Below are 16,895 nucleotides of genomic sequence, written 5' to 3'. Positions count from 1 at the left end.
CCACGTGCTGTGTTCTTACAATAAAGTAAACCGGAAAAAGGAAAAGGTATTAGCAAGAAAATCAGAAGGAAGCCCTAGCTGGTGTGGCTCAGTGGATAGAGCATCCGCGTGCGGACTGAGGGGTCCCAGGTTCTATTCCGGCCAAGGGCACATGCCCAGTGGGGTGTGAAGGAGGCAGCCGATCCATGATTCTCTCTCATCGTTAATGTTTCTCTCTCTCTCCCTCTCCCTTCCTCTCTGAAATCAATAAAATATATTTTAAAAAATCAGAACGAAGAGAAAACACTTTCATTGGAGACATTTGCACATACGTGGCCCCTGGAAGCTCAGGCCCGTGGAGTTCAAGGTCAGCCGCAGCCGATGGAACCGATAAGCCGGCCGGCTAGCGCTCCGCACAGGGTGCAGCGTGTCTCCAGGGCCCCGGCCGCCCCGATGCCCGAGGACGCGGGGCCGGGGCCGCCGCTCCCTGCGCTCCCCGTGGGCGAGGGCCCTTCTTTGTGGCTCTTCCCCACCTCGTTCCCAGCTCGGCCTCTGGCCTTTGGTTGCAGTTTCCTTAGGGTTTAACCTCGAGGCCGCCCCGGCCTAGGGTGGAGCCGGGCCCGTGCCGCCCGGGGCCGGGCCCACAAGGGGCTTCTCAACCCAGTGGCCGGTCCCGGGCTCACGGACGCCGCCAGACCGGGCACAACTCTAAGTCCGTGTGTGGGAGACGCCACAACGACCTGGCTCAGCGAGCGGGGGGTCAGGCCTGACCGGCTCTGCGCTCAGCGGACACGAGCCCCTCCCCGCCGGGGCCTCTCTCCGCAGCTCCTTCCCGTGTCCCCGCGCTCAGCCGGCCGCCGGGACAGTCGCGGGCCGGGCCCTGCGGTGCGGCCGCCCAGGAGGCAGGTGCGAAACGTTACCGTTCCTGTTGGGTGAGAAGCACGGCCCCCCGAGCCCCCGGAAGGAGCCCATCTGACTGGCGGGGGGACGAGGGCACGGCCAGGCCACCCCGAGACCAAGGCAGGACCCGTCCGAGGCCGGAGGGCGACACAGCGAGGCCCGAGCCCAGGGCGGGCAGAGGCGCGTCCGACGGGCTGACGCCAGCCTTCCCGGGTCTGGTTGGGGTCAGAGTGGGGTGAAGGCGCCAGGGCTGGGGTGCTTCTCGGGAGGTCCCCCCAGACAGCGCACGCCCGGGAGCGGGAGCCCCAGGGGAGGGGGGTGAGAGTGCTCAGTCCGCCCGCCCGTGTGCCAGGGCCTGGGCGGCTGCTGGTCCCCCTCCCGGGGCCGAGGGGCCGTGGGGAAGGGCAGGGCAGCCCGGAGGGCTGTGTGGGCACCCCTTCCCACGGCCCAGCAGGCGCCAGTGAGGCAGCTGGCTCTTCCCGGACGCCACTTGCCCCGGGGGGGGGTGCCGTGTCCCCCAGGCCTGACGCCCCGAGGCTGGGCCCCGTCCCAGCCCTCACCCCAGTCCCGCTTCCTGGGAGGAGTCCTGGTCTGGGACTTCCTGAAGGGCCGCTCTCGAGGAGCACAGCCCCCCGCGTCGATGGGGGAGGCGTTCCGGGCCCCAGCGGGTGTCGCCCCAGATGGCAGCACGCCCGCCAGGTCCGTCCCTCCGGCTTCTCTGTGGCGGCTCCGCATCGCCAGCCTCGCTGCTCCTGTGTTTTGGGGCGTCATTGAGGAAAACAGGGGCCACATGCACACAGCACCGTGACACCCCGACAGCGAGCTGATCACCCGACGGCAACTCAGCGACGAGCGGTGGGAGCGTCTGCAGGGGAGACGGGGTGGGGAGCCCCATCCCCCATCCCCCATCCCTGCGGGCCCTGGAGGTCCCGTCCCCACCCAGGCGGGCTGGGCCGGACGCTCCGGCGGCGTCACCGTGGGCCGTGGGGATGCACCCTCACGCCGTGTCATCCTGTTAGCACTGCCCCCCCCCCCCGCTGTGCACTCAGAGGGGAAAAGAGGATTATGTATATACATGTGTGCACATGCACGTGTGTGCACGTGTGTATGTGTGTGTTTGTCTGAATGTGCATGTGTATGTGTTTGTGTGTGCATGTGAGTGTGTGTATGTGTGTGTAAGCGTGTGTGAGTGCGTGTGTGTGTGTGGTTGGGGTTTCTTGCAACAACTTGAAGGTAACGCCCCTGGCCCCGTGCACGGAACCGCCAGGCCACGCGGTCCACCCTCTCCCCCGGGAGGTCCCGCCGTCCTGACCTCTAAACTAGCAAGACAGGGAGTGGTTTAGGCTGAAGAGTAACGTGCAACACGTGACAATGAGTTCGCCGTCATGTGCATAAATAAAGGTTTATTGGAACACGGTGGCTTTCATCACGGACCAGCCTTGGAGCCCGCAGCAGGGTCGAGTCCCGGCAGCCGGGACACAGACGCCCGGCCTCTCTAGCGTCCGCCCCTGCTCTACCGAGTGGTGTTAGCGCTTCGATCCGCCAGCGAGCCCGGGGCGGGGCTCAGGGCTGAGCGGCGACCAGGAACCAGGAGGTCGGGTTCCATCCCGGTCGGGGCACAGGCCCGGGTGCGGGCTCCATCCCCAGTGGGGGGCGTGCACGAGGCAGCCGGTCCATGGTTCTCTCTCATTGATGTTTCTCTCTCTCTCCCTCTCCCTTCCTCTCTGAAATCAATAAAAACATATTTTTTAAAAACCCGCTAGCGGTGAGCGCGTGCGCCCTGGTGACAGTGCAGCTACGTGGCCGCGCGGTCCGGTCCGTCTGCTCAGCGGGAAGAGGGGCCGCGGCTCCGGCGCCTGCGGTCGCCGTGGGCGTGATGGCGGCCCCAGCAAAGCGTGGGGACGGGCGGCGTGACCCGCTCCATCAGTGACCGGTAATCGTGCCCACAAGCAGACAGGAACCCAAACAAACACGGACGTCAAAGACGCCCCGCGGGTCATTCAGAAACGTGTGCGAACACCCTGCAGTGTCCTTCGGGCGCGGTCTGGCTTCCCCGGGTCCGACGACATGACAGAGTCTCCTTCACAGAAGGTACCAGCGAGACAGACCGGGCCCGGCGCTGCCTGCTCGGGTCGGGCATCGAGGGCCCGGCGCTGCCTGCTCGGGTCGGGCACCGAGGGCCCGGCGCTGCCTGCTCGGGTCGGGCATCGAGGGCCCGGCGCTGCCTGCTCGGGTCGGGCATCGAGGGCCCGGCGCTGCCTGCTCGGGTCGGGCACGTGGAGGCGTAGCGAGGCGCCGCGCTCAGTAGAAGGGGCCCGCGCTCCGTGGCACCGAGGCGTCCAGGCCGCTGTTCATCCATATTTCCTGGATGATCTGCTCCCGGCGCTCGATCCTCTCGGCCAGCTCCGCGGCCTCGATGGACGTGTAGGCGGGGTACGGAGTCCTGCGAAAGCCCGACGGCTCCCCGGGGAAGCTGGAGTCGGAGGAGTCCTCGCTCCCGTCCGCGTCCTCGCTGTCCTCCGAGGCCCCGTCACTGCCGGCCACCAGGCGCTCCCGCGCCCCCCGCAGCGCCCGCAGGTCCCTGGCGCAGGACACCCGGGCGACCAGGGCGCACAGCGTGAGGGCCAGGCCGACGCAGACGCTGGACACGAAGAGCAGGGCGGCCCTGTCGGGGTGGGCTGTGGGGAGAGGACGGTCAGGGGCGGGGAGGGCGGGGAGGGCTGTGGGGGGCCCAGGCAGGAGCTGGAGCCGAAGCCAGGCCTGGGCAGAGCCTGCAGACCAGGCTTCCTCCGCGACCACAGACCCGCGGACAGAAAGGGTCTGGAGCACAGGTCACTACATGTATGTACGTGAGAGGACACGGAGCAGGGTGGTCCCCCTGAGGTCAAACTCAGGGCTGCCTCTCATTCGCTGTGTGACTTCCTGCAGGATACACACCCTCTCTGGGACTCAGTCTCCTAATCTGTAAAATGGGCTCACAGCACCTTCCCGCTACAGAGTGCTCACGACGAAGTGGACTAATTCCGATAAAGCTACCAGAACACTCAGGGAGCGACGTATCGTAAATACAGGGTCAGCTACGAAGGGTCCCGGGTTCGATTCCCGGTCAGGGCACAGGCCCGGGTTGTGGGCTCGAGCCCAGTGGGGGGCGTGCAGGAGGCAGCCGATCCATGATTCTCTCTCATCACTGATGTTTCTCTCCCTCTCCCTTCCTCCCTGAAATCAATAAAAACACATTTATATATAAAAAAGGCCCCGAGGGTGTGGCTCCCGGAACAGGCAGGCGGTGCTGCCGGAACTTGCAGCCGGCGCTCCGACTGCGGCCGTGCCAGGTGAGCCGACGGGACCCCGCGGGCCGTGCCCTCGCGGAGACGGCTCGGCTCTGCCAATCGGCAGGCTGCGTCCCATTGGCCTCGAGGGGAAGATTAGCCGGAAACCTTGGCAACCGTGCGCGGTAACGGGGTGACTCAGAGAGGGGCTCTGTCTGCGCAGGGCACGGCCTGTTCCGTTGGCTGCGCGCTCTCTGGCCCCGTGGCCTCCGGCCGGGGCGGAATGCACTGATCCCGCCCTCCCACGTCCCGAGCTGGAAACGCATTCCTCCGCGCCCACGTCTCACAGCACAGGGTGCCGTGCAGCCCGACCCCCACCCGGCGTGACTTCCCCGGCTGCCCCCCCGCCCGGGATCTCCTGTTGGCCGCCGGCTGAGCTGAGCCTGAGCTCAGGCCCCTGCGTTTGCAGGTCCCAGCAGGCGACAATCGACAGGCCGTTTTCCCACAGCCAGCGAGTGCCGTGCCCGTCCACCCCGCAGGGACCCCTCAGCTCCCTGAGGCCCGCCCAGACCCACCTCGGATGTAGGCGAAGGCTGCCAGGGAGCTGCTGACCATGACCCCCTCCTTCCTCAGGACCCGCGACTCGCGGGGGTCGGCGTCGACACCTGTGTCAGGACAGATGCAGGACGATGAGGCGCAGGTGCCCCAGACCTCAGCGCCGCCCGGCCCGTGGGGGGCGCACCAGAGGGTCATGGGTTCAGTTCCCTGACAAGGGCTTGAAGGTTAGATCCCCGGCCCCGTCGGGGCGCATGCGGGAGGCAACCAGTCGATGTGTCTCTTACATAGATGTCTCTCTCTCTCTCTCTCTCTCTCTCTCTCTCTCTCTCTCTGCCCTCCCCCTCTCCCTCCCTTCCACTCTCTCTAAAAATCGATGGGGAAAATATACCCTCAGGTGAGGATTAACAAAGAAATCAAAGGAAGACTGAGCCAGGAAGAGCGTTAAGTCAGGCCCTGGACGTGAAGCACAGAAGGGACTGGAGACGCTGAGCGTGCTGGCTGACTCCGCGCTCACGCCCGTGCAGAGGGGGCGGATTTGCCTCCTGCCCAGCGGCAACGCGCTCGCACGTCCAGGAGCGTCCGACTCAGCCCAGCGCCGCCGCGCTGTGAGCACCGAGAGGACCGGCCGGTTAGACGGGCGGCGTGTGGTCACGTTTATGGAAATGACAGTCGGGTCCTGGTCGCACGTAGGTGCCGGCTTGATGGGGTGTCCATGGAGCTCTGGGGACCCGGGGAGTCAGACAGGCCCAAGCTCAGAGGAAGGAGGCATGGGGTCAGAGGCTGCTGGGGGGGTGGTCACGGGATTAGAGAGCGCAGTGGGCGGGGCAGCCCGGCGGGGCTGGGGACACGGGCGATGATGATCCTAAGCGTGAGCTCAGAGGGTGTCTACTGCTCGGTGCTGCCCTGTGATAGCCACATCCGGCGTGCTGTTCACGTGTCGGGGCAAAGCCCTCATACGTGTTATGGAAGTAACACACAACCTTCCGCACCCACCGGCCTGCACAGCTCCGTGGTTGAGCACTGACCTATGAACCAGGAGGTGACGGTTCGATTCCCGGTCAGGGCACAGGCCCGGGTTTCGGGCTCGATCCCCAGTGGGGGGCGTGCAGGAGGCAGCCGGTCCGTGATTCTCTCTCATCATGGATGTTTCTCTTTCTCTCTCTCCCTCCCGCTTCCTCTCTGAAATCAATAAAAATATGAAGAAAAAAACCTCCTCCCCCCCCCCCCAAGCTCAGCAGCTTAGACAGGGCTCGCCAGTTTCCGCCTGGAGCCCAGGGGTGGAGTTCCATCCTGATCTGATGAGGAGACAGGAGGCTCAGCCCACGATACACAGAAGCCCTGAGGGCCTCCAGGAGGCGGCGGCCCAGGCGCGGCGCGATCAGAGCGATCAGCTCGCCAGCAGCCCACTCCCCCCCCGCAGGTCCTGCGTGTTCTGAGCAGCCGTCTGTTTCGATCTGATTTTTCCTTCGGGACGAGAGTGGCTCGGGGAGGACTTGTTCTAGGTGTAACTTAAAAACGAAGTGAAGTGCTGGCCCCACTGGCCGCCTTCGCACGGCCCCTGCGACACCCCTTCCCTCCGCCCGCGGCCGCGCCTGCCGAGGCCCCAGCGAGCCCGGCACGTTACCGTGGCCGCCGGCCTCGTCCTCCTGCTTCAGGGAAGGGTCCGGGTCGGCGAGGGCGGGGTCCACCGCGGAGAGGATGTTCCTGGGCACTGAAACCAGGAAGGAAGAGACGAGATTAAAAACTCAGTTCCCACAGCGCGTGCGTCACGGCGCGTCCGGGGCGCTCAGCCAGTGGCCGCCCGACCCCGAAAGGCCTCCTGGCGGACGGCGCAGCACTGACCACGACAGCCGGGAGGACGTACAGACCCTGCGCCGCTCGCTGTAGAACACGCTGACACCGCCACGTGCACGAGCCTCAGAGACACGACACGCAGATGTCACGGATCGCTGGCCCCGTCACACGGAGCCGCCAGGAACGGCCACGCCACAGGGACAGCCCACGGGGAGAGGCCGGTGCCCCGACCGGAGTCCAGCCCTGCGGCCGCCGGCGGGAACCCAGGCCTTAAAGGGCCAAGACGACGGCCGCGACCCAGCCGGCCCCCGGCGTCCGCGGGAGAACCACACGCGGGGAGTCTCGGGTCTGAATTTCTCCCCGAATAAAACTTCGGTGTCGAGCTGGGGTCGGCGGAGGCGCCAGGAAAGAAGCTGGCCCTGGCCGGGGGCTCCGTGCTCGGAACGCCGTCCGTCTGTCCCGGCACCAGGCCGCGGTTCGGGCCTGGCAGGGCGCACACCCAGCTCTCGGGCTCCATCCCTGGTTGGGGGAGTCCGGGAGGCAACTGATGGATGTTCCTCTCTCACATCGATGTTTCTCTCTCTCTCTTCCTCCCCCTCCTCCTCCTCCTCCTCCCCCTCCTCCTCCTCCTTCTCCCCCTCCTCCTCCCCCTCCTCCTCCTCCTTCTTTCTCTCAAATCAATAACATGCTCCCAAGTGAGGATTAAGAAACAGCAAAGAAAAAAGGAAGCGGTGTCGCAGGTTGAACTCCGGCCCTAAGAATTCTGCGCGTTAAAGACTCTGCCTCTGTCGCCTGCTCCTCCCCGTCAGCGGGCCGCCGGCCGCACCTGCCAATCCCGGCCCCCCACTCCCTGCGGCCCCACATCCCGGCCCCTGCTGGCCGGGTCCTCGAGAGCTGCCCAGGCTGGGGCCCCGGGAGTCCTGTGCTCCCAGAAGGCCAGGGGGGGGGGGTGCTGGCTGTGCCCCGAGCTGGTGACTCCCGGGACCGCGGCTGCAGGGTTGGCGAGAAGCCGTCCCTGCGGAGGCGAGGGAGCTGGCCAGTGGCCGGGCCTCCAGGCCTCTATGGAAGGAAGTCTAGAGCCCAGAAGCCCACGGTCCAGAGCGTGGCCCGAGGTCAGACTTGGAGGGGCAGCGGGAGGACCCGGTGAGCCGCGCTGAGGCGCTCCAGCGACTCCCCGCCCTGCCCGACCAGCGACCCGTCCTCCGAGCCGAGGATGACACCCGCCAGGCGAGCCGAAGGTCAGAAAGCGAAGGGCCCGAGCCGCTCACCCCAGGCTCACAGCGACGCTGAGCTCGCCCCCAGCCCGAAGGCGGAGGAGCCGGGGGAAGGAGCCCCACCGACAGGGAGGCTGTTCTTTTAAAGCGCAAACGGCTGTGTCCCTGAGGACCTCCTTCCGTGGCCTCCGGGCCTGCAGAGCCGAGCTGAACCCCCAGCCAGGCCCCCCAGCTCTCACCTCCGGCCAGCCCAGAGGACGACCCTGCTCTCGGTGACACCAGCCTTCCCGCGGCTTCCCGCCCCACCTCCCCACCTCCCCCGTGGCTGCCGATCCGCTTGCTAAGAGCTTCGACGTGAATTTGGACCAAACTCTGCGGCTTATCTGGTGAGCGCCTCGTAAACAGCCATCAAGTCCGAAAAGGGACCCCGGGCTCTGGGTGACGGCGGCGTCAGGAGCAGCACCGCGGGCTGTCATGGCCGCCGCCTCCGGGCAGGCCGCCGGGGTTGAGGGGATGATCTTACCGCAGGCGTAGGCGACGGTGAGGTACTTCCTGGCTCCGGGCGGACAGGGGCTCCCGAAGTGGTGGCTGTCGACGAGGATTCTGCATCTCTGCCGCCCGTAGCACCTCCGGGCCAGCACGTGCGACGCGGAGTGGGACAGGCAGTCTGCAGGCGGACACGGCAGCGAGAGCGTTAGGCTGCGTCCCGCACTCGGCGCCCCGTGGCCCATGCTGTGTCCCGGGATAAGTACACCGGGCGGGTTCAGTCTCCTCGGGACAGTGGCTCTGATGACTTCCTGTCTCAGGAAGGCCCCCAGCGCGGGCCACGTGCCACATACCACGGAGGAGCAGGCCCCAGAGGGCCACGTGCCACGGAGGAGCAGGCCCCAGAGGGCCACGTGCCACGGAGGAGCAGGCCCCCAGAGGGCCACGTGCCACGGAGGAGCAGGCCCCAGAGGGCCACGTGCCACGGAGGAGCAGGCCCCCAGAGGGCCACGTGCCACGGAGGAGCAGGCCCCCAGAGGGCCACGTGCCACGGAGGAGCAGGCCCCCAGCACGGACCACGTTCCACGGAGGAGCAGGCCCCAGAGGGCCACGTGCCACGGAGGAGCAGGCCCCAGAGGGCCACGTGCCACGGAGGAGCTGGCCCCAGAGGGCCACGTGCCACGGAGGAGCAGGCCCCCAGAGGGCCACGTTCCACGGAGGAGCAGGCCCCAGAGGGCCACGTGTGGAGGTGCTGGCTTCCTGGGCGGCAGCGGGAGGGCCGCCTGAATCTACAGTCTCACGGGGCCTATGCCTCCATTCCGCACGCACCGGCCCCGCCCGCTCTGTAACCGGCCCCACCTGCTCTGTAACCGGCTCTGCCCGCTCTGTAACCGGCTTGCACCGAACTGGCACAATCAGCCCAGCGTGGGACGGAGGTTTTGTTTCATTGCGGCCCCGGCCACTCCGGGGACAATTTACTGTTTCTACTGAGAATCCATTTCCCCCCACGATAAGCTCCGTGAGGACTGGACGAATTCTATCTTTTAAAATATATATATATTTGTTTTATTGACTTCAGAGAGCAAGGGAGAGGGAGAGAGAGAAACATCAATGAGAGAGAATCATGGACCGGCTGCCTCCTGCACACCCCCCACTGGGGATCAAGTCCACAACCCGGGCCTGTGCCCCGACCGGGAATCGAACCGTGACTTCCTGGTTCACAGGTCGACGCTCAGCCCCTGAGCCACGCTGGGCGGGCCCACTTTAACTCTGTCTCCTACAAACGGTCCCGAGCGCAGGGTGGCCCAGGGCGGTCAGCCCGAGTCAGACCCGGTCGCCTGGCATCTTCCTGGAAACCCACTCTGGGTCCTCTCCCTCCCACCAGGATGAAGCCACTCGCTCCCACGGAGACCGGGGGCAGAACGGCCTCGGTAAGTCACACTGTCACGCCCTCCGCCCGGCCGCGTGGCTCAGTGATCCACTCTCTCGAGTCACTGATGTTTCTGTCTCTCTCCCTCTCCTTCCCCTCTGAAATCAATAACATATATTTAAGAATATTTTCTAAAAAATGAAGTGGTCTTTCCCTCCCAGCCTGGTTCTGTGCGCCCCACCCCCCCGCATGTGATGGTGAGGTGCCCCCCCCCCCGTGAGGACGAGGTGCCCCCCTCCCCCGTGTGATGGCGAACGAGGTGGCCCCCATCTGATTGCTGGTCTCCCGGCTGCTGCCTGGCGCGGGCGGGCGGGCCGCTCTTCAGAACCTGCGGGCACCTGGGTGACGGGCGGCTGCTCGCCAGGCCGCCTTGGCAGCTGGAGCCCGGCGCCTCGATCTCCGCCTGCAGAGCCGGGCCTGCCCACACTGGGCCCCGGGACGCTCTGCGCCCCCCTGAGGCCACGGGCGGCGATCTCCCTCCTTATTAAGCAAACAGCAGGATCCCAGGCGTGCACCCAGGAAACGTGGCTGCGGCGGACGGGAGTGTCCCCGGGGACACCCCCCAGGGACCTTCCTGGAGCTTTAACGTGGGCCCGGCCGGGTGGCTCAGTGGTTGACGCCGACCTGTGAGCCAGGAGCTCAGGGTTCAATGCCCGTCAGGGCACAGACCCGGGTTGCAGGCTTGATCCCCAGTAGGGGACGTGCAGGAGGCAGCCGATCAATGATTCTCTCACATCCATGTCTCTCTCTCTCTCTCTCTCTCTCTCTCTCCCCTCCCTCCTCCCTCCTCCCTCCCTTCCATTCTCTCTGGGAACCAACGGGAAAGGCCCGCAGGTGAGGACAAAAAGAAAGGGAAACGGAAACCTCTTCCTGTCGGGAGCTCTGCTGCCTGTGGGGTGCCGCCCGGGAGGGCCCGGTGACCAGTGACCATCCCTCAGCGAGGCCTGGACACACGCCCTTCCCCTCCCCCCATCTGAGGGCGGAGCCGCTGCTTCCCGACCCCGACCCCCAGGCCCCGCTGTCCCCACCGTGTGCCCAGGGGCGCCCAGGCTCCGAGCACCTGCAGCCTCTCCGAGAGGGAAGCACCGTGACCTTTCCGAGGCCCGTGACCTTTCTGAGCCGGAGAGGCCCCGCCCTCGCCCCGGGCAGGCATCCTGCAGGCCCTGCCCCTCCTCCAGGGTGGGGCTCGGTCCTGTGGGAGCTGCGAGCAGAGCGCGCGCCCACGCGCGCGCGCACACACACACACACACACACACACACACACACACACACGGCTGTGGCTCGGATGTGGCCTGCAGGCATGTTTGGCTTGGCTCACACAGTGTTTTGAAAGTTGGAACATTTCACATGAAAAGAAAACAGAAATGGGTTTCCGATCTCCCCGAGGTCAGGAGCTGGGGCCACACCGGCCGCATCCGGCCGCGACATCCACCGCGCAGCCGCGGGCACCTGGGGGCTCAGCTCCACGCACGCGGCCGCCACGCTGGCCCGGCCTGCCCTCCTCCTGGGAGCCCTGCCCTCCTCCTGGGAACCCTGCCCTCCTCCTGGGAACCCTGCCCTCCTCCTGGGAACCGGCAGGAAGGACGCAGGCACCGTGGCTGCAGGGCCGCCTCCCCGGGTGAGCCTTGTGCAGGTGACCGTTTCGAGCTGCGAAGACAGACGCACGGGGCACAGAGACTGCGGAAGCCTCTGGGCGACGTACGTCGATGCCCATGGCGCGACGGAGTGACGGCGCTGGCCATGCACAGACGTGTGAGAACACTCCAGCCCGGAGCGGGGTGCTCCTGTGAGGACCGGGAGGGGTCCCCTGCCTGACGCAGAGGCAGGAGGAGGGAGGGGGCGACGTCCCGAACACGCCTGTTACCTGAGAGGGGACGCGGGTGCAGGACTCGCTGGTCGCTCCTGGGGCGCGCGACGGGGTGCCCCTCACCCCTGCCCACCTGCCAGCCGGGCAGCGGAGACGGGGCCTCTCCCCAGACCTCAGGCAGAGCGGCCGGCTGCCCTCGGCCCACCAGGGGGTGGTCTGCCTCAAACACGCCAGCATCCCCCACCACGGGGACAGGCGCCTCCCGGACGCGGGCCGGCCTCGGGGCGCCGCCTGGTGCCCGGCTGCCCTGCTCTCGGGCCTCCGGGGAGCCAGCCTGAGAGGGGAGGGCGTTTGCGGCTCTTTCTCTCCATCAGACGTGTTACTTATGCATGAGCGTCCTCAGAGCCATGTTCCCTCCCACCGGCACCCATGAATACGTTGTAGCAATTTAGCGGGTTCAGAAGCTCCGTGTAGATGCTGATGAGTGCAGCTCAGTGCCCGGGGCGTTCCAGGGCGGGGCCTATCTCTCTGGTGAGATACAGGTGGGGGTTAACCATCACAGGTGGGGGGTTAACCTCACAGGTGGGAGTGGGGGTTAACCTCACAGGTGGGGGGGTTAACCTCACAGGTGGGGGGGTTAACCTCACAGGTGGGGGTTAACCTCACAGGTGGGGGTTAACCTCACAGGTGGGAGTGGGGGGTTAACCTCACAGGTGGGGGTTAACCTCACAGGTGGGGGTTAACCTCACAGGTGTGGGGGTTAACCTCACAGGTGTGGGGGTTAACCTCACAGGTGGGGGGTTAACCTCACAGGTGGGGGGTTAACCTCACAGGTGTGGGGGTTAACCTCACAGGTGGGGGGTTAACCTCACAGGTGGGGGGTTAACCTCACAGGTGGGGAGTTAACCTCACAGGTGGGGGTTAACCTCACAGGTGGGGGTTAACCTCACAGGTGGGGGGCGGTTAATCTTAGGTGCCAGTTTAGTTGGGCTCTAGTGCCCAGTCGTTGGTCAGACACGTCTGGATGCTGTTGAGAAGGTACTTTTTTTTGTTGGTTTTTGTTTTTTTTAATCCTCCCTCGCGGATGTTTTCTCCATTGATTTTTAGAGAGAGCAGAATGGAGAGGGAGAGAGAGAAACACCGATGTGGGAGAGGCACAGCGACTGGTGGCCTCTCACCTGCTGCGGACGAGGGATCAAACCCGGACCCTTCAGCCCGCAGGCCGACACTCTGTCCACTGAGCCCCACCGGCCAGGGCAGGAGGCGTTTTTTTAAGCTGTGGCTGGAGTTTACTTTTCCTAGTTTTTGTGTGTGACTAACGTTTACACCAGGAGCCTCCGGGGCGGGTGGGCCTCGCCCGAGCAGTGGACGGCGTGAGAGCGAACACCGGGATTTCCGGAAAAGGACGTCTTCTCGGGCGGCAGACCGGATTCCCCGCGGGCTGCCGGCCTGGGTCCCGGAGCCAGACTCCGAGGTGGACACAGGCTCCTCCCGAGCTCCTCCCCGCAGGCGCCCCGAGACGTCAGACTCACAGCCCCGCACCCGTCAGCGGTTCCTCTCTCCGAGTCTCCTACCGGCCGTTCCGCGGGAGAATCCCGACTGATCGTAGCGCAGAGGGACCTGATGGGCGGGCTCAGGCCCCTCTAGGCTGCGGTCTGGGCTCTAATCCACAGGCTCCTCGGGGGCCGCCTGCGGACTCCACGCTGAGCAGCCTCGGCGGGCGCGGCTGGGTCTCTGCCCCACACCCTCCCCCGGGACTGCAGCCTCTCGGCCTTCAGCTCCGCTCAGCGCAGTCACTGCCTGAACCTCCCCTCCCTGCAGCCCTGCCCCCTCCCTCCCCACACGCTGTGCCCGGAGCTCATCCGCACCTGAACCGCGGCCCATCAGCCCCTGCCGTCTGCTTCCTCACCGCCCTCGCCCGCTGCTGGGCGTCCGCTCCGTGTGGACTCCGTGGGGGTCCCTGAGCGTGCCCGTGCCTAGAGCAGGGCCCTGCATTCAGCAGTCGCTCAATAGCTACTCGGCGTGGAATGCGGGGCGCCCCCCATGACGGCCACGCGAAGACCTACCGAAGGGCGGCGGCCGGGCCCCCGAGGCGCACAGGTCCGCGTCCTGGGCCCGCCGGCCGTAGGCGGCCGCGTAGATGTTGAGGAACTTGGAGGCGTGGCAGTGCAGCGTCAGCGCCTGGCCCTCGCACACCGTCTTGTTCTTCAGCTCATCTGGGGCAGAGACAAAACCGGGCGTCGTCAGCTCCCCGGAGCGCCGCCCGACGGGGTGCCGGGACCCAGGCCCCACCCTCGGGCAAACTGCGCGACCCTCGTGGAGTCCCCTCCACGGGCCGTGGGCTCGGGCAGGCGCTGCGCCAGCGGTCTTCGGACAGAGGACAGCCCGGGGCCCGAGGCCGCCATGCCAGGTGCGGACAAGCCGGTTCACCATTTCGGATTTTTTTCCAATTGTGTATTTTGCTGGGTCAAAGGTCAAATGTTTTCCTTCCTCGGGGTGCGATCAAACTGTTGGGAAGCTCCCGGCCTCACACAGGCAAACGCGGGGCCACTGGGCGGGGGACCTTCGTGACCTGAAGTGGATGGAGCCGAAGCCGCACAGGAACACGAAGGAAACGCTTTCCAGACACAACGCCACCTTTTATACACCGAGCGGCCAGAACGCAGAATCACCGGGCCACTCGGTGTGTATCCAATATGATCAAAGGCTAACATGCACATCGTCCCCTCGACCAGGAGTTCGACCAGCAGGCAGGCCGGCCAACCGCCCACGTCCCCTCCCCCTGGCCAGGCTGGCCGGACCCCACCCATGCACGAATTCATGCACCGGGCCTCTAATATATATACACTGAGTGGCCAGGTTATTACGCGTTCAGAGATCATAATAATCTGGCCACTCAGTGTATGTGTGTGTATATATAATATATATGTATATATTATATATACACACACACAGTATGTTTTTATTGATTTCAAGAAGAGAAAGGGAGAGGGAGAGAGAGAGACAGCTATGATGGGAGAGAATCATGGATTGGCTGCCTCCTGCACGCCCCCCACCTGGGGATGGAGCCCACAACCCGGGCCTGTGCCCTGACCAGGAATCGAACTGTGACCTCCTGGTTCACAGGTTGGTGCTCAACCACTGAGCCACGCCGCAGGGAAAATTCCGCCTTCTCTGCCTTTCTCCCCAAAACAGAGAGGGAACGGCAGGGAGGCCGACCCTCCGGCGGCTGCCCCTCGGACAGGGTGTGGGGTCTCCGGTGCCCGTGTCTCGGGTGCAGGGAAGCCGTGGCCGGGGGAACCCGGACACTGAGGGAGGAACCCGGGTCTCACAGACCCTCCTCGCCGTGTCTGGACGGCCACGCGGGAACCACAGAGAGGACTAAGCCCACGTGGAGAGCGCCCTTCCCCGTGAACTGGGGTCCTCCTGTGACGTCGCCTGAGAGCCAGACAGCCCTGTCTCCTTCCTCTCAGCGAAGAGAACACGGAGTCTGACCCGACGTCGGTGCACGTGAGTCCACCTGCACTGGTCCCAGCTGCTCAGGCTGCTGATGGGAAAACGCGAGACACGGCCCGACTTCAGGGCCGGGACCCAACGCTGGCTTTTTTTTTTTTTTTTTTTTTTTTATTGGTTTCAGAGAGGAAGGGAGAGGGAGAGAGAAACATCAATGATGAGAGAGAACCACTGATCGGCTGCCTCCTGCACGCCCCCCACTGGGGATCGAGCCTGCAACCCGGGCCTGTGCCCTGACGGGAATCGAACCAGGGACGCTTCAGTCCGCAGGCGACTCTCAACCACTGAGCCACACCACCTAGAGCCGAACACTGGCTTCGATGCGGGCGCCGTCCCAGCGGGAGAACACCCAGAAATGTGAAGAATGCCTCCGGGCAGAGCAGGCCGGGAGGGAGGGCAGGACGCCAACCTCGCCTATCTCGCCAGCTCGCCAAGCTCGGCACCGGGAGGTGCTTCCAGGAACGGCCTCTCTCTCCTGCGCTTCCCCCCTTTCCCTCCAGAATTCTTAAACGGTAAGTTTTCTTCTGGAGGCACGCCGTGCCCTGGGTGGCAGCCACCTCCCTGAAGTTCAAGGCCGTCCAGAGAGGCACGAGGCCAGCCAGGCTGTCCCAGGTAACTCTACACCCGCGGGGACGGCCCCAGCGATCGCCTCCTGGACTGGGGCCGGGGTGGCCCCTGACGGGCGCGGGTGACGGTGTGTCACCGGACTCACTCGGTTCCTCGGGAACGTGCTAAGGCACCGTCGCCCGAGAGTGACCGTTCTGGGTTCTCACGACCACGGGCCACGGCACAGCCGCTCCTTTTCTTGGGGAACGAGAGCTTGTCTCAGGCCGTGGGCGCTCACTGGGCGCGGGCTAGACGGGGTGCGGGCAGGCCGGCCCCGCGGGGCCCTGGGAGGGGGCGGAGCCAAGACTCTGCTTAACAGACAACAGCAGCCCGGCCGCGGGGCTCAGGGGTGAGCGTCAACCCGGGAACCAGGTCACGGTTCGATTCCCCGTCAGGGCACAGGCCCGGGCTGTGGGCTCCATCCCCAGTGGGGGGCGTGCAGGAGGCAGCCGATCCATGATTCTCTCTCATCACTGATGTTTCTCTCTCTCCCCCTCCCTTCCTCTCTGAAATCAGTAAAAAGTATTAAAATAAAAACACAAAGACCCCAGAGCCGCCTAAATCCGAAGCCTCGCTGGACCCACAGTTCTCTGACGGGATGAGGTCTGGGGGAGGCGCCGCAGGGGCCACTCGGGGAGAAGGACAGCTGGCTGCAGCGTGGGAAGCTTTCCAAACACGGGCACGGCCAGCAGCACAGGGACGCGGGCACGGCCAGCAGCACAGGGACGCGGGCACGGTCAGCACGCACAGGGACGCGGGCACGGTCAGCAGCACAGGGACGCGGGCACGGTCAGCACGCACAGGGACGCGGGCACGGTCAGCACGCACAGGGGCGCGGACACGGTCAGCACGCACAGGGGCGCGGACACGGTCAGCACGCACAGGGACGCGGGCACGGTCAGCACGCACAGGGACGCGGACACGGTCAGCAGCACAGGGACGCGGGCACGGTCAGCAGCACAGGGACGCGGGCACGGCCAGCAGCACAGGGACGCGGACACGGTCAGCAGCACAGGGACGCGGGCACGGTCAGCACGTACAGGGACGCGGGCACGGTCAGCAGCACAGGGACGCGGGCACGGCCAGCAGCACAGGGACGCGGGCACGGCCAGCAGCACAGGGACGCGGGCACGGTCAGCACGCACAGGGACACGGGCACGGTCAGCAGCACAGGGACGCGGGCACGGTCAGCAGCACAGGGACGCGGGCACGGCCAGCAGCACAGGGACGCGGGCACGGCCAGCAGCACAGGGACGCGGGCACGGCCAGCAGCACAGGGACGCGGGCACGGCCAGCAGCACAGGGACGCGGACACGGTCAGCAGCACAGGGACGCGGACA

General features: G+C 65.7%; 1 protein-coding gene across 3 annotated transcripts in view; it reads right to left on the bottom strand.

Annotated features, from left to right (window-relative positions):
* Positions 1-3,066: 3,066 nt before the first annotated feature.
* EVA1C (eva-1 homolog C) overlaps positions 3,067-16,895 on the bottom strand; it is a 37,236-nt gene continuing 23,407 nt past the window's right edge. For all 3 annotated transcript variants that reach the window (XM_054713411.1, XM_054713416.1, XM_008145811.3), the window contains 5 exons: positions 13,503-13,652; positions 8,238-8,381; positions 6,331-6,417; positions 4,724-4,813; positions 3,067-3,557 (listed from right to left, as the gene is read on the bottom strand). In XM_054713411.1, the coding sequence (XP_054569386.1) occupies positions 3,181-3,557; positions 4,724-4,813; positions 6,331-6,417; positions 8,238-8,381; positions 13,503-13,652 (848 nt within the window). In that variant the 3' untranslated portion in view covers positions 3,067-3,180. The remainder of the gene's footprint in view (positions 3,558-4,723; positions 4,814-6,330; positions 6,418-8,237; positions 8,382-13,502; positions 13,653-16,895) is intronic.

Source organism: Eptesicus fuscus, chromosome 3, assembly GCF_027574615.1.
Source record: "Eptesicus fuscus isolate TK198812 chromosome 3, DD_ASM_mEF_20220401, whole genome shotgun sequence".
NCBI lineage: Eukaryota > Metazoa > Chordata > Mammalia > Chiroptera > Vespertilionidae > Eptesicus > Eptesicus fuscus.
Note: the sequence above shows the minus strand (reverse complement) of the source record. Positions and strands in the feature narration are given on the sequence as shown.